The 26,689-nt window shown below is 42.5% G+C and overlaps 1 protein-coding gene across 1 annotated transcript; it reads right to left on the bottom strand.

The window, feature by feature from the left end:
- Positions 1-937: 937 nt before the first annotated feature.
- Positions 938-25,315, bottom strand: sncaip (synuclein, alpha interacting protein). The gene is made up of 12 exons (XM_083979085.1): positions 25,184-25,315; positions 16,668-16,758; positions 15,101-15,173; positions 12,266-12,924; positions 11,212-11,410; positions 9,049-9,404; positions 8,328-8,507; positions 6,371-6,484; positions 4,835-4,960; positions 3,786-3,955; positions 3,567-3,653; positions 938-1,979 (listed from the first exon to the last, which is right to left on the bottom strand). Exons 2-12 carry the CDS (start codon positions 16,722-16,724, stop codon positions 947-949), a joined length of 3,054 nt encoding a protein of 1,017 aa, XP_083835211.1. The 5' UTR covers positions 16,725-16,758; positions 25,184-25,315; the 3' UTR covers positions 938-946.
- Positions 25,316-26,689: the final 1,374 nt, after the last annotated feature.

Below are 26,689 nucleotides of genomic sequence, written 5' to 3'. Positions count from 1 at the left end.
GAATCCTGGGTCAGTTAAGGCTGAAAGACTTTTAGCTTCGTTCACGCTCTGAAACTGAGACTTCAGAAAACTTCTTCACTAGTTTTGTTGTGGCTGTGGTGTCGCGTCTTATTTTGAAAAGCCCAGAGTTGTGTTTTATGTTGAAAACTCTGACTTTAGATTTTATTTTGAAAGGTCTGGGAATGTGGTTTATTCTGAAAACTCAGGGGAAATGTTTTATTTTAAAAACTCTGAGTTTGGGTTTTATTTTGAAAACTCTGGAGTAGTGTTTTAATTTGAAAACTCAGGCGTAGTGTTTTATTTTGAAAAGTCTGGGAGGTGTTTTATTCTGAAAACTCAGGGGTAATGTTTAATTTTAAAAACTTTGAGTTTGGGTTTTATTTTGAAAATGATGGAGTAGTGTTTTATTTTGAAAACTGTTGGAGTTGAGTTTAACTATGAAAACTACTGAGTAGTGTTTTATTCTTATAACGCTGCGGTTGTTTTTTATTCTGAAAACTCAGGGGTAATGTTTTATTTTAAAAACTCTGAGTTTGGGTTTCATTTCATTCTCTGGTGTAGTCTTTTATTTTGAAAACTTGGGCGTAGAGTTTTATTTTGAAAACTCTGAACTATTTATACTTTTTAAAATATTTAACTTTTTCTGCAATTTTTCTCCCGTAGGAAATTAATCTAAACAGTCTTCAAACTCTTCAAATCTTCTGCTTCTTTCAGCCTCTATAGCTTCAGCATACTTTCAGCTACAGAGTTCATTCAACTTTTAAACTGTTCACAAACCTTTAAACTGAATAGTGTGTGTGTACGACTTTGTTTTCCTGATTCCCGACTCTCGCGCTGTGTCCCTGAACGCACCGTTATGTAAACGCGGTCGCTCCTCGTGTTCTCGTGGCCTCGTCTCGTCCTCCATCTTGTCTCTTGCCTCTCTCCGTACTAGGCACCGATTGGTTTAAACGTTGCTGCTCTTGTTGCTCTTGCTCTTGGCCCCGCCCCCCGGGCTGCTCTTGCTCTCCGACGACTTCTTGCCCGGCGAGGAGTTCTGACAGGCGAGTTTGGGGGCGGAGCCTGACGGACCGCCACTATTGTTGTTGTTGTGGTTCGTGTTTCCGCTCAGCGTCTCCATGATGGAGCGGAACGTCCCGAACGGACGCTTGCTTTCCGAGCTTCCCGTCGTCTGAGTCCTCTCCTTCTCCTTCCCATGATGCACCTTGGTGGCCGTCGGCGCCGTTGGCTCCGCCTCCTGGCCGGCGGCGGCGGCGGCGGCGCTCTTGCTCTTGTGCACCTGCTCGTCGAAGGTGACCCTCAGCTTCAGGTTCTGCGACGTCTTGCGGCGCGACGACGGCGACTTCAGGGCGCTCTTCGGGCTGGTCGCCGCCGCTTTCTGCCCGTTGACGGCGTTGTCGAGGGCGTCGCCGGGCGTTTCCGGCGTTCTACCGTCTGTGGCGGCGGCCTCGGGGTCGCTGGACGTGGGCGAGGGGTTGTACCCGACGCCGTCCACCGACTTGGAGCCGCCGCCGTGAGAGAACGCCTGCTGCTTCCTCGTCACCAGGTGCAGGTGGTTCGACACCGGGTCCTCCTCTGTGATTGGCAGGTGCGACGGCCTATCGGGTCGCAGGCTGTTGTTGCCGGGCGGCTGTGGCGGCGGAGCTGCGGCGTTTTTACCTTCCTCCGGCGGGTAACCGTCAGAATCCGACTCGCTGAGGGAACGCTGCATGATTTGCTTCAGTCGGGCCAGCTTCAGCTCGCGGCGCTCCACCAGGCCGGTGCGGCGGCCGCTCGACGACGACGACGACAGCGGCGGCGGCGGCCTCTCACGGGGACACAGCGGCGGCGGCTCCGACGCGGCGTCCTTCCCCAGCAGCTGCCGCAGCACCGAGTCCTGGCCCACGCCGGCCTGACGCACCAGCCACTGCCCGTCGCCCGGCGTCCCCTCCGCCGTCAGCATCATCTCAGGCCACGCCTCCACCGAGGGCTGATGGGAGCTGGAGCCCAGAGAGAGAGAGACACACACACACGCTGTTATCAATGTGTGTTAGTAGTTAGGGCCACGGGGGAAACGCACCGAGGCACCGAGCTCCACTGCTATCCACAAGTTTCCGAACATCCTCATCTATGGTCAAAAACGGAAGTCCGGTTTTGCATTTCCGGTGGAATTGTACGCTTACGTTTCCATGGTTTTCAGTCGTTGTCATAGTTGTGGTAAACGCATGGATCTATTCAGGGCCGTTGTATAGGGGAGAAAGGTGATGATAATTCTAGGGGCCCAGCGCCCAGTGGGTCAAATCTTTTTATGACTGATTTATTCTGCATACAGAATAAGACCCTGACTAATACTCATAGTAATGCTGCATTAGCATAAAAACTAGGTAGGCTAAATAAAAAATGATAATACATACGTTATCTAAGAAAAAAAACTGGATAAGTTAGGGGGTAGGGGCCCACTTTAGTATTCTTTAAGGGGGCCCAGAATTCCTGGCAACGGCCCTGGATCTATTAACGCTGGATTTTAACACAGATGTCAATTTGTAGATGTCCATGGAAACGTAAACATAATATTCCACCGGAAGAGCAAAACCGGCACACATTTTTGACGTTCGGAAAAAGGTGGATTAAACAGAGAATGAATGGGTGGAGGTCAGAGAACAAACAAATTGTTGGACTTTTTCAAACAGCTACTACTCTGGCATACTTTCACCTAGAGACTCCATTTAAACTGTAAAATGTAGACACAAGTCTTGTCTATTGGTGTGTAAATCCACGTTTCTATGGTTATTATAGTTTTTGAAAAATCACTGTTCAATGACCATGATCGTTTTTGGAGAAATTTTGAGATTACAATGGGTGTGTATTGCACAGAATGTTCGTGCTAGAGTGGGTGACATCATCAGCTAGAGTGGGAGAAATTGTCCGAAATTTTCTCTTTTCACGCTGTTCACGGCCACAAATTTCACTCCACACACATGATTTTATCCACAGTGGTAGAGAAACGTATCCTCTCTCTATCAATGTGTTCAGCAAAGCAAGTGGACTTACAGATTTTAAACTGTGAGCCTCTCAGTGCGACCAGGTCCCTCTCTGCTCCTCATTGACTCTAATACAAAGATTTTCCGAGAGAAGCAGAAGGGACCCCTGTTTATAACTCACAAGTGTTTCCAAAATATTTACTGTAGAAACACGAAAATCATATCAAAGTGTTCAGGAAGTCCTTACGACGACCACGGTCTGCTGCTTTTTCTGATAGGAGCTACCGTTACGTCAGAATCAGCCCAAATGTGAGACCAACACAACAACATAACAGTTATTAAGTCAACCTTTAAATTGTAATCTATTTATTTTGTATGTACTTTTTTGTCTGTTTATTTGATGTTTGTTTATCTTATTTTATGCCCTTATATCTTATATTCTGTTTATTTTTAAATCAAGGTTTCATCACTTCCAATATGGTGTCTGTACTTGTTGATTTTTATTGCACAGGTGTACTATTAACCTAACTGGCTTGTACATTAATTTGTTGGCAATAAAGTTAAAAAAAATAAAAACCTACTACAGTGTGTGTGCGCATGTGTTACCTAGGTGACCGTGAAGGCGTCCCGTCTCCTTTGGGGTCCATGAGTCTCTGTAGTTGTTTCTGTAACGCTATCCTCTCTGTGGCCTGTCTGCACGACAACACACACACACACACACACACACACACACACCAGGATGAAGACACACACATCTCAGCTTAGATAAACGCCTGTGACGACAACAACAACAGTAAAAAAAACAAAAAAAACAGCACCCCTTACTCGTTCAGCTGTTTGGTGAGTTTGACGACCTGCGAGGCCAGAGACATGCAGGTTTCCACGACGACCAGGTACCGAGCGCAGGTGGTGTGTCCCTGCCGCTCGGCACTCTGGGAAGGACGCTCGCCGTGCTGGTTCTGCACCGTCACGTTGGAGCCGTACTCCACCAGCGTCTGAACACACACACACACACACAACAGGTGAGATACAGGTGCAATGCATGATGGGATAACAAACTAAAAGTTTTTTTTAATTGTTTTTATCATTTCCACCTTAAAGGGATAGTTCACCCAAAATTGAAATTTCAGTCATTATCTCCTCCCCCTCATGTGGACTAAGGGCTGGGAGAAGTTTCAGAGTCCTCCGTGGCTTCTCTGAGTTACAGGGGGTCTCGGTGTAGCAGTGCATGTCCATATAACGGTTGCAAATGGATACCAACTGTCTTTGTAACAAAAAGACACACCAAAAAACATCCAAATACCTCCATGCTGCTCGCATGTAATGTCCATCTTGTATTGAAGCCCCGACATGAGAAATTGTCCCGAAAAAAATTAAATAAGTCTATATTTTAAGCTTCTCGAAGCTCCTCTTCCCAGTTCGTCCAAATTTGACGAACCGGGAAGAGGAGCTTCGAGAAGCTTCCGCTACAAAACAAGCTTGAAATATAGACTTATTTAATTTTTTTCAGGACAATTTTGCATTTCGGGGCTTCAATACAAGACGGACATTACATACCAGCAGCATGGAGGTATTTGGATGTTTTTTGGTGTGTCTTTTTGTTACGAAGACAGTTGGTATCCATTTGCAACCGTTATATGGACATGCACTGCTACGCCGAGACCCCCTGTAACTCAGAGAAGCCACGGAGGACTCTGAAACTTCTCCCAGCCCTTAGTCCACATGAGGGGGAGTAGATAATGAGTGATATTTCAATTTTGGGTGAACTATCCCTTTAATTATGTGAATTTAAAAAAAGACTCTGTTGTTCTCCCTCCGTGCAGGACGGTGGTGTACGGTGGGTGTAACCATGGTAACGCGGCCGTGCTGCTGACCTGTATGCAGGTGAGGTGTCCGTACTGCGCCGCCACGTGAACGGCCGTGTTCCCGTTCTGGTCGACCTCGTCCAGAGAGATCGCCTGTTCCTGCATGAACTGGAGCAGCCACAGCAAAACCTTCTCCTGGTGGGGGGGAGAGAATCAAACATTACACCTTTACAATGTTGTGCTGCAGTTATGGGATGTTGAGATAAAGGGACGGTTAGAGTTAGAGGAAGAGAAGGAAAGAGGAAGAAGAGGAGAGAGGAGGAGGGGAGAGAGGGAGAGAGAGGTTTGTTATGCTTTATTGTTTTTATTTCATCTGCTTTTTACAAACAATTTGTAACTTTGTTAAGAAAGATGCTGTAAATAAAGTTTATTCTTATTTTCAAATGGAGGATTAAATCATCTCTGTTTATAACAATAAATAAAACATTATAATGTTGTGCTGCATTTATGGGATGTTGAGATAAAGGAGGAGGAAGAGGAGGAGAGAGGAAGACGAGGAGGAGAAAGGAAGAGGAGGAGGAGGAGAGAGGAGGAGAGAGGAAGAGGAGGAGGAGAAGAGGAGGAGGAGGAGAGAGGAAGAGGTGGAGGAAGAGGAGGAGAGAGGAAGAAGAGGAGGAGAAAGGAAGAGGAGGAGGAAGAAGAGGAGGAGGAAGAGAAGGAGAGAGGAGGAGGGAAAAGAAGAGGAGGAAGAGGAGGAGAGAGGAAGAGGTGGAGGAAGAGGAGGAGAGAGGAAGAAGAGGAGGAGAAAGGAAGAGGAGGAGGAAGAAGAGGAGGAGAAAGGAAGAGGAGGAGGAAGAGGAAGAGGAGAAGAGAGGAAGAAGAGGAAAGAGGAAGAGGAGGAGAGAGGAAGAGAGAGGAGGAGGAAAAGGAGAAGAGAGGAAGAAGAGGAAGGAGAGAGGAAGAAGAGAAGGAGAGAGGAAGAGGAGGAGGAGAGAGGAAAGGGAAGAGGAGGAAAAATAGGAGGAGAGAGGAAGAGGTGGTGGAGGAAAAGGAGAAGAGAGGAAGAAGAGGAAGGAGAGAGGAAGAAGAAGAGGAGAAAGGAAGAAGAGAAGGAGAGAGGAAGAGGAGGAGGAAAAAGAGGAGGAGAGAGGAAGAGGAGAAGAAGAAGGAGGAAGAGGAAGAGGGAGAAGAGGAGGAGGAGGTGGAGAGAGGAAGAGGAGGAAGAAAAAGAGAAGGAAGAGGAGGAAAATGGGGAAGAGGAAGAGGAGAGAGGAAGAAGAGGAGGAGGAGGAAGAGAAGGAGAGATGAAAGGGAGGAAGAAGAGAGAGGAAGAAGAGAGAGGAAGAAGAGGAGGAGGAAGTGGAAGAAGAGGAGGAGAGAGGAAAGGGAGGAGGAAGAGGAAGAGGAAGTGGAAGAAGAGGAGAGAGAAAAGGGAGGAGGAGGAGGAGAAAGTGGGGGAGGAAGAAGAGGAAGAGGAGGAGGAGGAGGGAGATAAAGGAGGAAGTGGAAGAAGAAGAGGAAGAGGAGGAGGGAGGAAGAGGAGGAGAAAGGAAGAGGAGGAGGAAGTGGAGAAGGAGGAAGAGGAGAAGAGGAAGAGGAGGTCACCTGTCCGTAGCGACCAGCGTAGTGGATCAGACTGGGATGTTCTCTGGTGCAGCTCAGCTCGGCGATCGCCTCCGTCTCACTCACCATCCACCGCACACACTCCAGGTGGCCGTTCTGACACACACACACACACACACACACACAGTCGTCCTGTTAATCACCCGCAACACACTTCCTGTCTGGCAGCCAATCAGCAGCCTGGATCTCCTCCTCATCCTCCTCACACACTTTCCCTTCTGGTCCGTTTCCTGCCGCTCAGGTTTACACAAGGTCATTGAACGCATCGGTGTGACCTCACTGAACTAAACTAAACTAAGCTGCCAAACGGCCAATCAGACGCCTGCTTCCTGTCGCCGGGTGCAGGAGGCAGATTTCTGAGATTCTACTGAAGACGAAGCTGCTCACATTTTACTTTTTACTGTGGTTTTAAAGTATATTTTTGGGCTTTTTGCCTTCATTTGATAGCACGCAGTAGAGACAGACAGGAAAGGGGGAGGCAGAGAGAGGGGGAATGACACGCAGGAAAGGTCTGCCCGATGCGGGATTCGAACCGGGGCCGCCTGCGGTGAGGACTGTAGCCTCTACATGGGGCGGCCGCTTTAACCACTGCGCCAAGCACCGCAGGTCGCTTTCACACCTGAAAGTCCGGACCAGAGGGAAGAAATGATACATTGTTGCAATTAAGTTTTGGTTCGGTCTGTGTTCACACTGTCCCTTGTCAAAACCTTTTGTAAGGTTTTGCACCTTTTTTGTAAACAAATGACACGAGGTCTACAGGTCGTTCAGCTATTGGTCAGAAAATTTGTGAGGGAAAATCACTTTCTGTCATTTTTTTCCTATTCATCAGAGCAGCAGCAGCTTTGACAGTTCTCCTTTGCAAGGAGACTGTGGCAGGTTTTCACCGCGCCCTGCTGTCCTGCATGCGCATCTCTCTCTCTCTCTCTCTCTGTGTGAACGGCAATAACGAAGAAACGAATGAATGAAACGATATTGCGTTGGTCGAGCCAAAAGCCGAAAAATCTATTCGTGGTTGACGTAATGTATTATGGGAAACACTGCTGTTTTGGTTTGCTTCCTGTATTTGGTCCTATTAAAAGTCCGATTACGTTCTCACCTGAAGTGAACCGGACCATGGTTCACTTCAAACCGGACTGAGTCCTGACTTTTTGGGGGGACCATGGTCCGCTTGTTTGGTCCGACAAAAGTCCGGACCGTGGTCCGGGGGAGTGTTCACACCTGAAATTTTGGTTTGGACCAAACTGAAAAGTCCTAAAGTCCGGACCAAACGAGGCTAGTGTGAAAGCGACCTTAAAGGTAGCCTACATTGTGTAGGAATTCCTCCCATCTAGCGTTGCGGTTGTAGATCGCAAGCAACTCAATCGTATTCTTGATGTTGCATTCAGGTGAAATCGGGCAGACGTCAGACAGACAACAGACGCTGCATGTAACAGGATAAACAAGCCTCTATGTAAACAAGTGGTCCGCCAGCACGAGGCAAAACAATACAGGCGTGACAATATGTTGTCATGGTGATGTCGTATTGTTTACCTGACCCACGTTTTACCGTCTTTCTCTCATAGAGTAAAATGACATCCGGTTGGTTTCCCGACGGCCGTCTGCCTGACTGCACCTGAATGCAACACCAGTGCCTCCGTCCTTCCTCACACTACACAGTGGTGACAGTTTTAACAGGCCGAGCCCACAGCTCCGCTCAGTTTCCGTGGTTACCTACGGTCACGATGCAACATGGCCGCCTCGGTTCGGTGCGTCGCCCACTTATGTATTTGTAACGACTTGTAACAACTCATTCTAAGGAACCAGAAAGCTTTCATTTGTATGCGGCTGTGATTCCACTTCAGTGAAATACGGATTTATGAAAGACATGTTTGATTTTTGCTGATAAAAAGACAAATAAGTTACATACTGGGGCTTTAAAGCAGACAAACAGGTGCGTTACCTTGACGCCCAGGCCGGCCGGCGTGAGCTGCTGGCTATTGCGCTCGTTGAGGCCGTCCTCCCCCATCAGCGAGGTGAGGTGCTGCAGCGTGTCGGCGTGGCCGCGGCACGCTGAGATGTGGAGCAGGTTGTTGCCCTCATCGTCTCGGATCAACTCCAGGTTGTCGGCCGCCAGGTGAGGCTGGGGGGGGGGGGGGGGGGGAGGAGGAGGAGGAGAAAGAAGAGAATCAACCCATCAATCAGTCAATCATATCTATTACATCCGGTTTGCCTGTTCACCTGCTGGCTTTAATCAACATCCTCTATGTTTTTATTTGAACTTGTATTATGAGTGTTTTAAACTATTTATTGCACTCTCCGCACTTTCTCTTTTTCTCTTTCCTTTCTTGGGTATGTGTGCCATTGTTACTACTGTAGTGTATGTATTGTGTATGTATGTATTACAGGTACAAAGCAGCTGATACGACGCCACCTGCCCAAGACAAATTTCCCTTACGGGACAAATACAGTTTATTTGATTTGAGAAACAGGAGGAAGATGAAGAGGGGGAGGGGGAGAGGAGGAGGAGAAAGAGGAAGAGGAAGAGGAGGAGTTAGAAAGGAGGTAAAGGAGAAGGAGAAGGAAGAGGAGGAAAAGGAGGAAGAAGAGAAAGAGGAGGAAGATGAAGACGGGTGCATCTCGATGCGTCTAAACAGTTGATGTGTTTCTCCTCCTCCACTCACCAGCAGAGAGATCTGTCCTTCTCTCACGATGTTCATGATGTTCTGGTTCCTCTTCGTCTCCTCATCCACCTCCACTCCTCCTCCTCCAAACCCTCTCGGCCCGCCACCTCCTCCTGTAACTCCTGTAACTCCTCCTCCTCCTCCTCCTCCTCCTCCTCCTCCTGCTGCAGCAGCCCAGGCCTTGGAGCCGTCCTGTCTGCCCAGGCTGCAGCTCTGCAGCGAGTACATCAGGCCTCCTCCTCCTCCTCCTCCTCCTCCTCCTCCTCCTCCTCCTCCTCCTCCTCCTCCTGCTCCTCCTGGGGGCTCCACCCTCTGGGTCTGGGAGTCTGGGTAGACGCGGGCCGACAGCAGCTTGTCTGAAAAAACACACACCGTCACATTTTAAAGGTCTCCCTCAGAAAAGAGATCTCAAGGGACAACCTGGTAAAAAAAAAAAAAAGGTAAAAAAACCCCCCATTGGACATTTCTAGAAAAAAGTGTTAATTATCCAAAAAAAAAGCAAAAAAAAAAAAAAAAAAAAAAAAAGCAAAAGAATTCTCAAAAAAAAGGTTTAAAAGTTACACATTTTCGAGAAAAAAGTGGTAAACTTTCTTGATTTAAAAAAACTTTACTTTTTTAGTTAATGTACGTTCAAATTAGGGCCAATGGCGTGACTTTTTGGAAAAATTGTAGTAGAAGTAGTAAAATTTAAAAAAAAAAAAAAAAAATAATAATAATAATAATGGAAAAAAAAAAAAAAAAAAAAAGTTTTAAAAGTTACACATTTTCGAGAAAAAAAAAGAAAAAAAAACCCATTGGACAACATTTTACACAATAATTGTTCTGAGACTGAAGAACGTTACTTTGTTAGTCAATGTACATTCAAATTAGGGCCAATGGCGTGACTTTTTGGAAAAAGTTGTACAATTTCTCTAAAAAATGTTTAAACATTTCTAGAAAAAAGTAAAAAATTCTCAAAAAAAAAAGTAAAAAAAAAAAATGCTAAAGAATTATCAAAAAAAAAGTTCTAAAAGTTACACATTTTCGAGAAAAAAGTGGTAAAATTTCTCGATTTAAAAAGCTTTACTTTTTTAGTCAATGTACGTTCAAATAAGGGCCAATGGCGTGACTTTTTGGAAAAAGTTGTACAATTTCTCTAAAAGCGTTTAAACATTTCTAGAAAAAAGTGTTACAAATTCTACAAAAAAAAAGTAAAAAAAATAAATTAAAAAAAAGCTAAAAAATTCTCAAAAAACAGTTTTAAAAGTTACAAATTTTCAAGAAAAAAGTGGTAAACTTTCTCAATTTACATTTTTTTACTTTTTTAGTCAATGTACGTTCAAATTAGGGCCAATGGCGTGACTTTTTGGAAATATTGTAGAGAAATTTCTGGAAAGAGTTGTACAATTTCTCTAAAAACGTTTAAATATTTCTAGAAAAAAGTGTTAGATATTCTCAAAAAGAAAGTTTTAAATGCCAGAAAAAGTTGTAAAATTTCAACAAAAAAAGTTTAAAATTTTCGAGAAGTTTTTTTTTTTTATTCTAGAAAAAGTAGTAAAATTTAGAAAAAAAAGTTAAAAAAAAAAATATGCAAAAAAACTCTTTAAAAAAGTTAAACATTTTTGAGAAAAAAGTGGTAAACTTTATCAATTTAAAAATCATTACTTCAAAAAACATTACTTCAATGTACGTTCAAATTAGGGTCAATGGCGTGACTTTTTGGAAATATTGTAGATAAATTTCTGGAAAGAGTTGTACGATTTCTCTAAAAACATTTAAATATTTCTAGAAAAAAGTGTTAGATATTCTCAAAAGTTTTAAATGCCAGAAAAAAGTTGTAAAAAAAAAAAAAAAAAGTTAAACATTTTCGAGAAAAAAAGTTGTTGTTTTTTTTAAATTCTAGAAAAAGTAGTAAAATTCCTAAAAAAAAAAAAAAAGTAAAAAAAAATCAAAATAATAATAATGCAAAAAAATAAAAGTTACACATTTTCGAGAAAAAAAGTGGTAAACTTTCTCAATTTAAAAAACATTACCTTTTTAGTCAATGTACGTTCAAATTAGGGCCAATGACGTGACTTTTTGGAAATATTGTAGAGAAATATCTGGAAAAAGTTGTACAATTTCTCAAAAAACATTAAAAAAATTCTAGAAAAAAGTGTTAAAAATTCTCAAAAACAAACAAACCTGCGTCAGAGAACGAGGAGAGGGAGGACGAACAGCTGAGGAGTCCAGAGGAGTGCAGCTCCGGCTGGTAACCACCACCTCCTCCTACTCCTCCTCCTCCTCCTCCTACGGACGGGGTGCGGTGCAGGTGGTGCAGGTCTGGATCCATGGACTTGGACTTCCTCAGGTCGGACCACTTCACCGGAGACAGGACACAGTACTGTAGGTAGATGTTTGTATTAAAGCTCCTTCAGAATAAAAGTAGATGTTTGTGTTAAAGCTCCTTCAAAATAAAGGTAGATGTTTGTGTTAAAACTCCTTCAAAATAAAGGTAGATGTTTGTGTTAAAACTCCTTCAAAATAAAGGTAGATGTTTGTGTTAAAGCTCCTTCAAAATAAAGGTAGATGTTTGTGTTAAAACTCCTTCAAAATAAAGGTAGATGTTTGTGTTAAAGCTCCTTCAAAATAAAGGTAGATGTTTGTATTAAAGCTCCATACAGTATAAAGTAGGGGTGGGAGAAAAAATCAATTCACATAAATATCGCAATATCTTTTTTACGATTTTTAAGTCGATTTTTTTTCTTCAAAAATCGATAAAAAAAAATATATATATATATTTTTTTTCTTCGCGGTTTTTTTTTTTTTTTTGCATTTTTAAAAATATTGTGCAATGTGCATTTGTTCGCCTTTTTTTTTTTACATACAGAGAGTACAGGTTTTGAAAAGGTTTCAAGTTCACTTTATAATGGACTATGTTCATTTCTAGGCTCCTACAGAATTTGTGTGCAGATAAATGTTAAAAATGCTAAAACTAAAAATCGAGAGAATCGGCAATATCGTAGAATCGCAATTTAAATCGAATCGCCATCCAAAATATTGTACAAGAATCGAATTGGGAGAAAAGCATATTGTCCCAGCCCTAGTATAAAGGTAGATGTTTGTGTTAAAGCTCCTTCAAAATAAAAGTAGATGTTTGTATTAAAGCTGTAGCTTCTATTTTGATGGATTTACAGTTACATCCTTTTTCTCATCCATGCTCTTATTGTGAAGGCCTGTTTCCTGTTTCCTGTGGTACCTGAGTCTGTGAGCTGCTGCTGCTGCTGCTGTTGCCGAGGCTCAGGGGCTCGTTGTTGTTGTGGGACAGGCCGGAGCTCTTCTTCTTCATCCCTCCTCCTCCTCCTCCTCGGCTCCTCTCCAGCGTGCCGCCGCCCGTTGCCAAGCGCTGGGCGGCGGCGGCGCGCGGCAACGTGGACATCTGCTGGCTGGACTTGATGTAGGGGACGTCGAGGATCTCGTCCATGTCGAGGTCGTAGTGCTCCAGCTCCCCGAACAGAGCCTGAGGGTTGTTTCCTCCTCCTCCTCCTCCTCCTCCTCCTCCCTTCCCCTTCCCCCCCGGCCCATCAGAGGAGGACGAGGCGGCGGCGGTAGAGGCGTGTGGCGGTTTGTCTTTGTCGGCATCGTCGTCCTTGCTGCCCTCGCCGCCACCAGCAGGGGCAGCAGCGGCGGCAGCGAGGCCCGGCCCCTGCAGCAGCAGCAGCTTCCCCCCGTCGGTCTCAGAGTCGCTGGTCTCCGGCTGGTGCTTCAGAGGAGAGACGCGCTTCACCGGCCGGAACTTACTGTGGACGTCCGAGGGTTTGATTCCCCCGACGCCGCCAACGCCAACGCCGCCAATGCCGCCGCCAACGCCGCCGCCGCCGTGGGAGGACACGCCGCGACTCCAGTTGATGGCCGGAGCTGCAGGAGGAGAGAGGGTGAGGATTTTGGATCATGGATTGGATGAAATATTGAAAATGTGTTTCTGAGATCTGTTTTCCAATCTTGGTTTTAAGATGGATCAAACTAGGGCTGCAACAATTAATCGATTAACTGAACAATAATCGATTATTAAATTAGTCGTCTACTATTTTGATAATCAAATAATCAGTTTGAGTAATTTTTTTTTTTAGAAAAAAAGTCCAAATTCTCTGGTTTCAGCTTCTTTTTATTGGGTGGCAAAGCAGTTTCCCCTTGGGGATCAATAAAGTTTCCTAATCGAATCTAATCTAAATGTGAATATTTCTGGTTTCTTTGTTCCTTTATGACAATAAACAGAGTCTCTCTTTGGTTTGTGGACAAAACAAGACATTTGAGGACGTCATCTGGTGGTTTGGGAAACACTGATTGACATTTTTCAACATTTTATTGACAAAATAACATAATAATATAATAATAATTCATTTAATTTATATAGCGCTTTTCAATGACCCAAAGACGCTTACAAGGACACAAAAGAAACAGGGTAGAGACATACAGGGGGAGACGAGGGAGAGACAGTACACAGTGAGACATTAATGAGCGGGGTGATGGAGAGACCGGCTATGGGTAGGGGAGGTCGTAGGCTTGGGAGAAGAGGTATGTTTTTAACCGGGACTTGAATGTGGGGAGTGAGGGTGAGTTGCGGACAGATGGGGGGAGAGAACTAATCAATTAATCATTTCAATCAGTGGTTCTCAAACTTTTTTACATCAAGGATGTAAAAAAGTTCGAGGGAAACACCAGAAATACACAAATATTTGTTCTCAGACTGAAGAATGTTACTTTTTTTTAGTCAATGTACATTCAAATTAGGGCCAATGGTGTGAATTGTTAGAAATATTGAGGATACATTTCTGGAAAAACTGGTACGATAAGGTAAAATTCCTTTTTTTTTTTTAAAGTGGTAAAATAAAAATTAAAAAAAATTTTTTTTAAATTTGAATCTAGAAAAAATTGCAAAATTTCTCAAAAAAGTGGTAAAATTCTTTTTTTTTTTAAAGTGGTAAAATTTCTCAAAAAAGTAGTAAGAAATTTTTTTTTAGAAAAAGTGGTACAAATTTCTCAAAAAAAGTGGTAAAATCCCTTTTTTTTAAAAAGTCGTAAAATTTCTCAAAAAAAAGTAAAAAAAAAAAAAAAAAAAAAATCTAGAAAAAGTGGTAAAAATTTATCAAAAAAGGGTTGTATGATCTACAAATAGCCCCTAAGTACTTTAATTGCAGACTCTCTGCACTCCTCCCGTTAGCAACGCCAGCCCATAATAGCCCTGCCCAGAGACTTACAACATACAGTGTTGTGAATGGACCCAAAGAAACGGCCTATTTTCACGGCCTAAAAGAGGTTTTACGTGAAAAAAAATACACGGTTTCATTGTTCGCTATAATATAATTTTTTCCAGCCCCTCAAAGTGCAGGAAAAACACAGTTTTTATTTGGACCTAACCAACTCACATATCCCTCCGCCCAGGGTTAGCGCCCGCCGATCAGCAGTTGGTTAGGTCCAAATAAAAACTGTGTTTTTCCTGCACTTTGAAGGGCTGGAAAAATTTATATTATAGTGAACAATGGAACTGTGTATTTTTTTTTCAGGTAAAACCTCTTTTAGGCCGTGAAAATAGGCCGTTTCTTTGGGTCTGTTCACAACACTGTATGTTGTAAATCTCTGGGCCGGGCTATTATGGGCTGGCGTTGCTAACGGGAGGAGTGCAGAGTCTTCTACTGCAATTAAAGTACTTAGGGGCTATTTGTAGATCATACAACCCCACTTTTTAAAAAAAAATGCTACTATCCCTTTAATGAACATTTACTTTTTTATTCATTCTTTTGTGGGTCAGATAAGGTCTGGCTGTTTAAAAGACACCGAAGAAACAAAACAACAGCTCAGAAACCACAATGCTGCTCTTCTACCTGTTGTTCACAGACCTAACAACCTTCAGTGTGATATTTAGTCCAATGTAACACTCGTTATCTGGATTTGTTAATCTAGAAAAGTGGATTACGTGATCCTGGATGGAAAAACAAAGGGATTTCAAAATCATTTGGCATCATTTAGATCCAGATTAAACATTTTGAACAACTGATTGATTGATTGATAGATTGGTTGGTTGGTTGTTGAATACCTGGCCTCTCCTCAGCTGGACCATCGCTCCTCCTGGACAGTTCGGGGATGCTCTTCAGAGACGTCACAGAGTACTGAGGACAGAGAGAGAGAGGCTGCAGAGTTAAGAGGCCGAGGAGTCGACTGCAGCTGCATTTAGACCAGACCAGCTGATCACAGCTCCTTCACTAACAGCTGTAATTAAAACGCTCCGTTTACAGTTTTATACACTCAGTTAAACTCGGTCGAGCTTCACCGTTTGTTTCTGCTCTGAGCTGCTGGATCTCTCACACCGGCTTACAGACATCTGCTGCTCACTCTGACTGATAAAGTCTCTTCACTTTCTATTTCCTTTTTTTTCTCCAGCTGTTTTTAAAATGGAGTGGCTGAATGACTGAGCAAGATCAAGATGAAAAAACCTGGAGACGATTGTTATGCGCCACAAACAGCCAATGCACAGAAAATGATGAATACCCAAAAACACACAAAACAAATGCAACAAAAAAAGCTGCAGCTGAGAAATGCTGCAATCACAGAAATGATGCAGAAAAACGCACAAAACCCATGAAACGAATGCAGGAGAGAAACGCTGCATATTCATCGTCCTCCAGGCCTCTAGGGGGCGTCGACCTGAGGGATGGACCAGTCCTGCTGACCAAACCCTGTTTAAGTTTGGCTGGACTTTTAGAGAGGTTGAATAAAAATGTTCCTTTTATATATAATTTTTTTTAATACTTGGCTGAATCTTAATGTTAGCGTGTTAGAGATTTTGATTTATAAGAGCCTGCATCACTGTATAACAGACCATTGCTAGGGATTTTAACTAGTGTTGTTTTTATGATTACACTAGTATCATCACGGAGTAAGAATTTCATTGTACTGTATGACGCTGTCTTCAGTATATATTACAATAAAATTTGATTGATGCCGCTCTGATTGGTGCTGTCTTTTGTTACCTTTCTGTGCCGTACAAACTTAAAGGGGACATATTATGGAAATATCACTTTTAGAAGGCTCTTTAATTTACAAAAATATCTGTAATTTTCAGGCTCCTGAAATGATATCATTAGTTTTCGATTTTGCACAATACCACCCCTATCTGTGAGTACAGGTACCAGTAGAGGGGGCGGGGCCTGGTGAGCAGTGGCTCATTTGCATTCAAAGGGACAGACATGGAACCAGCTGTTCTGAACAGGGCTGTTTTGGGAGGATGATGTTTGATCCTTGGGGGATTTTGACCAAAGCAGGTCACAGACATGTCTTTGCGACACCTGGGAACTATTTTAATTTGTGGAAAAGCGGCAGAATATGTCTCCTTTAACTAACGTTATCCGTATTGTTAGTCACCGTAACTTCTTTCTCGGAGAACCAAGGGTTAGTTTTGCATTTAACGCATTTTTCTGTTACATTTATTTTGTGGGTTTGCATGGTTTTGGTTCTACATCGTTTCTGTGATTGCAGCGTTTCTCAGTTGCAACCTTTGGTTTTATATGTTTGTGTGTTTTTCTGGTTTTGCATCATTTCTACGTATATTTGCAGCGTTTGTCCTCGTCGGCAACCGTACCGTACCGACCGTCGGTCACACTCACCACTGAATCATCGGAGAAGTCGATCTCGTCCAGGTCCAGGTATTCAGGAGCCTCCATGTTCACACACACTCATCATCAGCCTGAGCAGCAGCTGCAGGAGGGAAAACAACACAAACCAGAGTCAGACTGACAGACGTCTTCATCGGAGCGAGAGGAGCAAGTTCACCGAGCAGCCGGCTCAGACTCAGGCTGTGTCAGAAATCCCCCCCTACTCACTATATAGAGACCACGCCATGTTGTAGTGGTGTCCGAATGTTTAGTGATTATTAATGTTCACTATATAGTGCACTGAATCTATCCCACAATTGCAACCGCGAAATGTAGTGAACATCCGATGGTCACTAACCGGAGCAAGATATCCCATCATGCATTGCGGTCACGGATCGCCGCCGTTACCACTCCGGCCCAGAGCGACCGGTGTAGCTACCAAATAAATGCAAGTAGTGACCGGTGGAGCTACCAAATAAATGCAAGTAGTGACCGGTGTAGCTACCAAATAAATGCAAGTAGTGACCGGTGTAGCTACCAAATAAATGAAGTAGTGGCCGGTGTAGCTACCAAATAAATGCAGTAGTGACCGGTGTAGCTGCCAAATAAATGCAAGTAGCGACCGGTGTAGCTACCAAATAAATGCAAGTAGCGACCGGTGTAGCTACCAAATGAATGCAAGTAGCGACCGGTGTAGCTACCAAATGAATGCAAGTAGTGACCGGTGTAGCTACCAAATGAATGCAAGTAGTGACCGGTGTAGCTACCAAATAAATGCAAGTAGTGCAGCAGCCTCTCAATAAATGTGTCCGGGCTGCCAGAGTTGTCCGGTCGCAGCTTCCACAGACTCCCACAACAAACGTCGGAGCAAATTTCCTAACAAGCGTTATAAACTGACCACAAACTCGATGCTAATTTCTGTTAGCCCATCTATGGTGTTTTACATTATACGTTAGCATTAAGCTAGCGGACTTTATATGCTTAGTTTTGACACGTTGTTTCAAACTATGTGGGTTTGCTTGAACATCTTTGGTGCTTAAATATATATTACCGCTTAATATATTGCTTTACTCCTCTTTTTATGTTGGTACCTATACACCCGTAGGTCTATGCTATACCGGCCGTTACCATGGTTGTATCCATGGTACCTACGCCGGCCGTTACGATCGCGGTCGGAACGTTTTAATTACGCGACGAAATACGTCATTAACTGTGTGGCGGAGTAGTGTCCGAAAGTGTTTTTTTATTTGACCAGTGAGTCACTATATAGTCACTATATTGAATTCACTATATAGTGAGTAGGGAGGAGGGAATGAGGGAGTGATTTCGGACACAACCTCAGACTCAGACTCAGGAAGCGGCTGCAGGAAACCGGGTCCAGTCAAGTCCTGGTGAAAACCCAGCGTCGGACTCTTCTGTGTTATTGTTCCAGTCTGAGTTTGACGGACGACGAGCTGCAGCTCAGCGAGCAGAGAGGAAGCCGAGGGAGGGACGGAGAGTTTCAGTCTGAGGCTCAAACTCACGGAATGAAAGGTTTTAAACTGTCTGAAGCTCAAAGTGTCAGAGGAACAAGAAACTACAGAAACACAGAGTCCCTGAACGTTACACAGAAACACAGAGTCCCTGAACGTTACACATGAAACACCGAGTCCCTGAACGTTACACATGAAACACCGAGTCCCTGAACGTTACACAGAAACACTGAGTCCCTGAACGTTACACATGAAACACCGAGTCCCTGAACGTTACACAGAAACACCGAGTCCCTGAACGTTACACAGAAACACAGAGTCCCTGAACGTTACACAGAAACACAGAGTCCCTGAACGTTACACAGAAACACAGAGTCCCTGAACGTTACACAGAAACACAGAGTCCCTGAACGTTACACAGAAACACAGAGTCCCTGAATGTCCCTTGAACCGCAGAGAAAAGGCCTTGAGTTCCTGAATGTTACACAAAAAACGCTGAGGCCCTTTAACGTTACAAAAAACTGGAGGCCTTGAACGTGACACAGAAACACTGAGCTGCTGCTGCTACAGTTAAGACCTGCTGCTAATCGGACTAAAGGTCAAAGGTCAACATCACAGTGACATGGTTTTGTTTCCAGTGAACACGCCATCATTAAGAAAGAAAGAAAGAAAGAAAGAAAGAAAGAAAGAAAGAAAGAAAGAAAGAAAGAAAGAAAGAAAGAAAGAAAGGTCTATAGCAGAAGTGAAACGACACTGAGGCGGTTTCACTCTCTTCTCGTGGATCAACACTTGAGAATAAAAACACCAGTAAAGTGTAAAACACGGAGCTGTAGGCTACATGTAAATATTCCTCTCCGTGTGTCTGAGTTGGACGGACTTTATTTACGGTCCTTGAAGGGGTCGGAGCTGCGAGCTGTTTTCAGACTGTGTGGGAGCGACCGACCGCGGCACGAAACCAGTCAGAACATAAACCTCTGATTGCAGCTTTGAGAAAACGGCCGAGGCCCCGACATCCTTGATAACAACAGTTTAGGCCTGAAACCAGACGTCCAAAATAAAAGTGGATGAAGAGGAGGAGGAGGAGGAGGAGGAGGAGGAGGAGGAGGAGGAAGAAGACGTGTCTGTTTATGTGAATGGGTCCACTCCAAATCCTCTCAGGCGACAAGACGTTAAAAACAATCAGAAACACGGAGCAGGAGGAGTTTGTGTCGTCACGTCACGTCGTCGTTTAACAAGGTGTAAAAATAGAAACGTCAGAGCAGAGAGAACTAGTTGTTGTCTCAGGACCAGAACACACTCAGTCTGATCTGAGGTCTGTTTAACAAAACACAGTTCAGCTTCTCAGACTCAAACTCATTTAGATCGTCAACGACAGGAAACATCAACTTCCACTAAAATCTGAAAATGTGCGTTTTTAAATAAAATTCAGTTTTCAGCAGCTTGAAAAATCTGTGAACTTTCACATCAACTCAGAATTCAAACTGACTTGAATGACTGTGGGATGCACAATTCCTAACAATGTGATTGTCTTAAAGGGATAGTTCACCCAAAATTCAAATTTCACTCATTATCTCCTCCCCCTCATGTGGACTAAGGGCTGGGAGAAGTTTCAGAGTCCTCCGTGGCTTCTCTGAGTTACAGCGGGGCTGTAGACACACCAAAAAACATCCAGATACCTCCATGCTGCTCGTCTGTAATGTCCCTCATGTATTAAAGCCCCAACATGAGAAATTGTTCCGGAAAAATTAAATAAGTCTATATTTCAAACTTGTTTGTAGCGGAAGCTCCCAGTGTCTCAGTTCACTGCTCTTCCTGTGACATTACATACGAGCACTATGGAGGTATTTGGATGTTTTTTTGGTGTGTCTTTTTGGACGAAGAAAAGTGAGCTCCGTTCGCTACCGTCATATGGACATGCAGTGCTGCACGGAGCCCCGCTGTAACTCAGAGAAGCCACGGAGGACTCTGAAACTTCTCCCAGCCCTTAGTCCACATGAGGGGGAGTAGATAATGAGTGAAATTTGAATTTTGGCTGAACTATCCCTTTAAATGAGGAGGTGATTGTCAAAAAAGTCTGGTAGCAAAGTGAAATTCTGTTGATGGCTTGTTAACACTATAAAACTACAACAATGTGTCTCCAGGCCTTGATCACTGGTTGGGCAGAGTGAAGGAAATGTGTTCAATGGAAAAGAAAACAATAGACGCTACATATTAAAAATTAAAGACACAAATAATATCATCAACAGAGGGGCCCCAATGTTTTTGTCTGTTTGTTTTTAAACTTTCATTGAAAGCTTGTTGTCAGCTTGTTTTTGTTTTTTTGCTTTGTGTTTTTCTTCAGATCATTCAGCATTGCTTCAGTAAGGGTATTCAGCTTTCAGCATTCACACGTATTTCCTTCAGGAAATGCATTCAGTGGTTTTTCCTGAAAATACTAAATGAAAAACATTCAAAACAAAACAAAACAAAACAAAACAAGTCAACCCACTTGAGTTTCATGATGAATATGAATATTTGTCCAGATACCGGTTCACAAACTCGGACCAGGAGCCCGACGGTTAAACATGGCCGCCAACGGGTGCTGTTGAGCCGGTAACTGTTTAGCTAACAACAACGTAACATTTTCAGCTGTGAACCGTTAATAATGTCTTTCTAGTCTTAATGAAACATCTCAACCACCAGTCATAGTGGACTGGAGGACCCGGGAAACAAAATTTCTTGTCTCTACACCACAGAAGTGAATGTACTAATTCGGTGCAATTCAGTGTACTGGAAGTGCTCCTCCACTTCCCTGCAGTTCTACGCTACGTAACTGTGCGTTCACACCAAAAGCTTCCAAAGCGTCAAAACGCCGGAAGTCAATTCATTTTCAATGAGAGCCCGGCGACACTGAGCGTCCAAAGCGTCAACAGGCGTCGCCGCGCTTCCAAAGCTTCCAAAGCGTCACCAGATGAGAAGTTAAGCCCTGGTTAACTTTAGGGTAATTAGCTATGACGCGGTTCGGCGGCAACCTGTCAGAATAGAGATGTCCGTCGGCTGCCTTTTTTTCCTTTTTTTTGTCCTTCGGCTCCCCAATGACCAGCGAACTTTGACATCAGTCACGTGACGAGCGGCCAAAGCGGCTGAAAATATTTGCCGTTTTGGGAGCTGTCTTGTCTGACGCCCCCCCTCGAGCGTTTTTGACGCTTTGGAAGCTTTTGGTGTGAACGCACACTAAGAACTGCAAGTTTTCTCTTTGAAACAGTCAGAGCAGCTTCAACTTCATCATCCGGTTGTTTCAACCTCTGGTGAATCGAGGCTGAGGAGCCAATCAGGAGCCACCGTGGGCTCCTACATCATCGTTTCTAAGTCTGTATTCAGACCTGGATCATTTGGAGAAGTCGTTTTACGAAACTAGGGAGCGTTTGACCCCAAATATCGGTGCGTTTGGGCGTAATACAGTATGTGAACACAGCGGTCGCGCTCGGATGTGAAAATAAAACAAGCAGGCCGAGATTTTCCATTTGGGCCCTGGAGCGGTTCGTTGGCTTCCTTATTTTATTTTGGCTGTGTGCGGTTCAAACCGGGTCAAGTTTTAATTTTTTCGGCCTGTTGAAACCTCTATTCCATGTTTTTTGTCTTTCCGGGGTCACCGCCACCGCCACCGCCACCTCCTCCTCCTCCTCCTCCTCCCAGGTAAGATTTCTGACCAATGAGAGAACAGCTGGTTCATTCATGGCATTTGTTTGCATTTTGGACCGAGTTTGGGACTGTTAAAGGACAACGAGGAGTTTCTATTTGGTTATAAAAAAGTCTCATCCATTAATGTGGATGAATCTACGCTACCCACACTTATTAATGGGCCCATTTTCGATAAATATATTGTTCTGTCTCTATCGTTATTTTGTTATTATTAGTGGTGGTAGAAACGCTGGGCGAGCCGACCAGCGTTTCTTTACTTTCGGTTTCGCGGACGCTGAAATCGAAGCTAAATGTAGTGTGAAAACGCTTCGCTTTTCCAAAACTCCTCGTTGTCCCTTTAACATGTGAACACAAACGACCCAAAAAGACAAATGCATTGCAACAATTGTCCAGTTTTAACAGAGTGAATCAGAACAAAAGAAAAAACGAGCAGCCTAGAAGTCTCTGCTTTTCAAAATAAAACAGGGCCAGCAGCAGCAGCAGCAGCAGCAGCAGCAGCAGCAGCAGCAGCAGCAGCGTTTTGGTTTTCATCTTCACAAGGAAAAGAGTCGAGTTACACAACAAAAACAAACACATGTGGAGAGATAGCAGCAGTCGATTAACAGGAAAGAAAAAGATCAGACAGACTCTTTTCTCTATCTCTGAACACAACTTGAGAAGAGAACAACATCTACAGTGTCGTCGGGTCAGGTTGAGGCTGTAATTCAGATTAAACACTGAAACCTGATTACAGGCGTTAAGACCTGCAGACTGGACGGTGGCCACGTTAAATCTCATTAGCGTGGCGTTGGTCGGGGTGAGTCGCTCACTTATTCCACCGTGCATCAGTTTTTATCCACGTTTCATGACGCTGAGACACTGAGACACGTTACATCACTTATAAAAACAAGATGGCCCCCTCAACTTCATTAAAAATCACACTTATATGATGTAAAATATCATAATTAAAAGAATAAAGAGCAGATCTTACATGGTTAATAAGTGTGGTTATTGATTAGGGCGTTGTTTTGATCATTAACTTTCACCAAACTCTGGAAATGATTATAGACTTTCTTCTATTTCACTACTTTATGGCTCATTAATTAACAAATAAAAATTAACGAGAGTTTTGTTTTGCGTGTTTGTTCTGATGTGAAACACAACTTCCTGCGACAAATACTCAGTTTGATCTTGTTATGTTTGAACGTTTATTTACTATTTCACCACGTAAATAAATATTTGTAGTCTATGGAAGCCCTGAGTGGCCAAAAAGGGAAAAAAAACATCCTAAATGTATAAATGTATGGTCGCTAAGGGCTTCTGTAGTATTCATGATTTTAACTTTATGAAGCTTTAAGTTAATTTTAATATGTTAATTTGGGCTTATATGCACAGGTTCAGTGAGTATCAAGTTCAGTTAAAACTTAAAGTTCACATCCTAGAATCACATCCTAATTACTTTAGTTTCGAGAAACTGATAAAAATACAAAGATATCAACAACATTGAAGCTGAAACTTGATGAATCTGAGTTATTTTCTTACAGATTCATTAGAAAACATGGAATTAGTTGCTGATTTACACACATAGGCCTACTATAATTACTTTAATTATATTGATTAACTACCAGTCTCTGCAGCCTGCTGTCTGGTAAATACTGAAAATAAAGGAAAAGTCTAATGCCATTGATTCAACTTACACTTATATCAAACTGTAAGTGTTTTTCTTTCATTAAAATTCATTAAAAGTGAAATTATAAGTAGATATTCAGCTTAATAACAACCACAGACTCTAAAATGTCACAGATTTGCAGGAATTAGTTGATAAATCAGCAACTAATGACATGTTTTCTAATGAATCTATAAGAAAATAACTCAGATTCATCAAGTTTCAGCTTCAGTGTCGTTGATATCTTTGTATTATTATCAGTTTCTCACAGTGAACTGAACATCTTTTAGGTTTTGCTGCGATTTTTTTTTTTACTCAGTTCTGACATTTAAACCAAACAGGAGCTAATGAAGTTAATGTTGATATCAGAGATGTAAACAGTGTGAACAAGCTGATTATCTACTTATAATTTCACTTTCATTGGATTTTAATGAAAGAAAACCACTTAGTTTGATGTAAGACTTGAATAAAGGGGAAAAACATCCTAAATGTGTATGGTCGCGAATCTTTAAGTTAGTTTTTTTTATGTACATGCAGGTTCAGGAATGAGTAACAAGTTCAGTAAAAGCTGAAAGTTGATATGATTTAAGAACACATACTATAATTACTTTAATTATATTGATTAACTGATTATTTGTTAGGTTTAATGTCAGAAATGAAAAAGCAAAATCTAAAAGATGTTCAGTACACTGTGAGAAAAGCTGAAACTTGATGAATCTGAGTTATTTTCTTACAGATTCATTAGAAAACATGTCATTAGTTGCTGATTTACTTAAATAATCAACTAATTGCTGCAGATCTGTAACATTTTAGAGTCTGTGGTTGTTATTAAGCTGAATATCTACTTATAATTTCACTTTTAATGAATTTTAATGAAAGAAAAACACTTACAGTTTGATGTAAGAGTTGAATAAATAACATTAGACTGTGACTTTTCCTTTATTTTCAGTATTTGCCAGGTTAATCTGACAGCAGGCTGCAGAGACTGGTAGTTATAATTTCACTTTCATTGGATTTTAATGAAAGAAAACCACTTAGTTTGATGTCAGACTTGAATAAAGGGGAAAAAACATCCTAAATGTGTATGGTCGCATATATTAGGCTAATCTTTAAGTTAGTTTTTTTTATGTGTTCATATGCACAGGTTCAGGAATGAGTAACAAGTTCAGTTAAAACTGAAAGTTGATATGATATCTGTAACATTTTAGAGTCTATGGTTGTTATTAAGCTGAATATCTACTTATAATTTCACTTTTAATGAAAGAAAAACACTTACAGTTTGATGTAAGAGTTGAATAAATAACATTAGACTGTGACTTTTCCTTTATTTTCAGTATTTACCAGGTTAATCTGACAGCAGGCTGCAGAGAGGTAGTTAACAGTCGGTGAGCAGCAGCAGCAGCAGCAGCAGCTAATGAAGTTAATGTTGATAATAACCAGAGATGTAAACAGTGTGAACACGGTGGGTTAGGGGGCTCAGGGTTTTGGCCTGGCTCGGCTCGGCTCGGCTCGGTTTAGTGTAGTTTGTTAACCCGCTGGTACCTGCTCACGTAGCGGCAGCAGGAGGCTCGTTAGCTCGGCTAGCTCCGGAGCGGCTAAGGAGGAGGAGGAGGAGGAGGAAGCTGGAAAAACGAGGTCAGTCGGAGCACAAAGCTCAGGTAGAAAAAATAAATAATAATGAAATAAACTAAAGGCTGCGGCCGGAAGGAGCCGCTCCGTGAGGCCGTTACCTGGTGGAAGGTGTCGGTGTCCGGGGAGAAGCGGTCGCAGTCCGGCGGGGATGATGAAGGCAGCAGAGCTAACAGGAGCCTCGATACAGCTGTTTTTCTTTTTTCTTTTTTCTTTTTTCCTCCTCCTGTCGCCTCGATGTCTTGAAAAGCACAAAGACTTTGACATATGGGCAGCGCAGAGAGGAGCGGCGCGACGAGGGCTCACTCTGACCACAATACAGAATACAGAATACACAGACCCGAGCTGGGCCGGAGAAGAACTACACTTTCACTATACATGTTTAGAGATTATGATTATAATAGCCTCTACATAAACGTCTGTATACATTAATACATTATTACGAGTGCTATAAATTATTGTTATGGTTATCTTTAAGTTTTAACACTATTAACAACACTACCTAATAATATGAACAAGGCACTATAGGCCTATAGTGCCTTACAAAAAACAAAGGTCGCTTTACAGTAAGCAAAGTAAATCAATAAACCACTATATTGTTGTAATTATGTCACCATTACCGTGTATTTTATTACTATGTTTAATAACCTACTGTATAAAAGAGAAACTAAACAAGTTATACATTTGTTTGACTGTTGATTAAGCATCATCATATCTTATGTTATGTTTAAGTACATATTAGTATGTTAAAGCAGAAGTAAGCGGAATGTTTGTGTTAATATAAGCCTTGAATAGTTCCGACAGCAATCACTTATAGAGTGTTTGGTCCGTTTCCTTGTATCCTACAACCTTTATCCAATGAGGAGAGAGAACGGCATAAAGGGGCGGTTCTCTCTGTGTGTGCAGCCAAGGGATGCGCCTGAATGTGGTGAAGTAGGGACGAGGGCGGGGACTGCTAACTCCATCGGCTGACAGGAAGTTAGCCAAAACCACTTCTGCTTTAAGTCCAGATGTGATTTAAAAAAAAGAAAATAATGAAATGAAAGACAAGAGTGAATAAAATGTATAATTTGCGAACAATCATCAAAAGTCAAAATTATGACATTCCTGAGAAAATAGTCAAACATGAAAGTGAAAATGACATTAAAATACAGCTCTATAAAAAAAACATACACAAATTATTGTTTCCTTTGTTTCATCAAGAGACAAAAAATAAATAAATGTAATAAAATAAAAAGAAAAAAATGAGATAACCTAATAAAATATAGCAGCCTATACGAAAGTTATAGTGGCTTGATTTTATGAAGCTAAAAAAAAGAAAATCACAATTGTAGGCTATTCTTTATTTATGATTATGCTTATTACAATGTAGTGTTTTATTTAATTACATATAAACAGCAGTATTGTATTTATTTTATTATCTCCTTTCTATGGATTGAGAAGTGGCAGCCTCTCTCTGAGTCACGCCCACTCTTCTGTTTCAACACTGAAGTCCGTCCCCAGTTTTCCTGCCGTAGTGAGTCATCGCAGCTGTGGACGATCTCTGAAGGGGGCAGCCGCTCAGACAGAGGAAGTGGAGCCGCTATTCGGTCCCGTTATCTTAGAAT

The sequence above is a fragment of the Trachurus trachurus genome (genome assembly GCF_905171665.1).
Source record: "Trachurus trachurus genome assembly, chromosome: 9".
Classification (NCBI taxonomy): Eukaryota; Metazoa; Chordata; class Actinopteri; order Carangiformes; family Carangidae; genus Trachurus; species Trachurus trachurus.
Note: the sequence above shows the minus strand (reverse complement) of the source record. Positions and strands in the feature narration are given on the sequence as shown.

What these genes read in the sequence shown, in the direction of transcription:
- sncaip (XM_083979085.1), bottom strand. Translation starts at nt 16,724, where the DNA reads ATGGAGGCTCCTGAATACCTGGACCTGGACGAGATCGACTTCTCCGAT. An exon ending in TCCAGCTGAGGAGAGGCCAG is followed by an intron (nt 12,925 to 15,100) that starts GTATTCAACAAC and finishes CTCCTCCTGCAG; the next exon opens with CTCCGGCCATCAACTGGAGT. An exon ending in ACGCTGGTCGCTACGGACAG is followed by an intron (nt 4,961 to 6,370) that starts GTGACCTCCTCT and finishes CCCCCCCACCAG; the next exon opens with GAGAAGGTTTTGCTGTGGCT.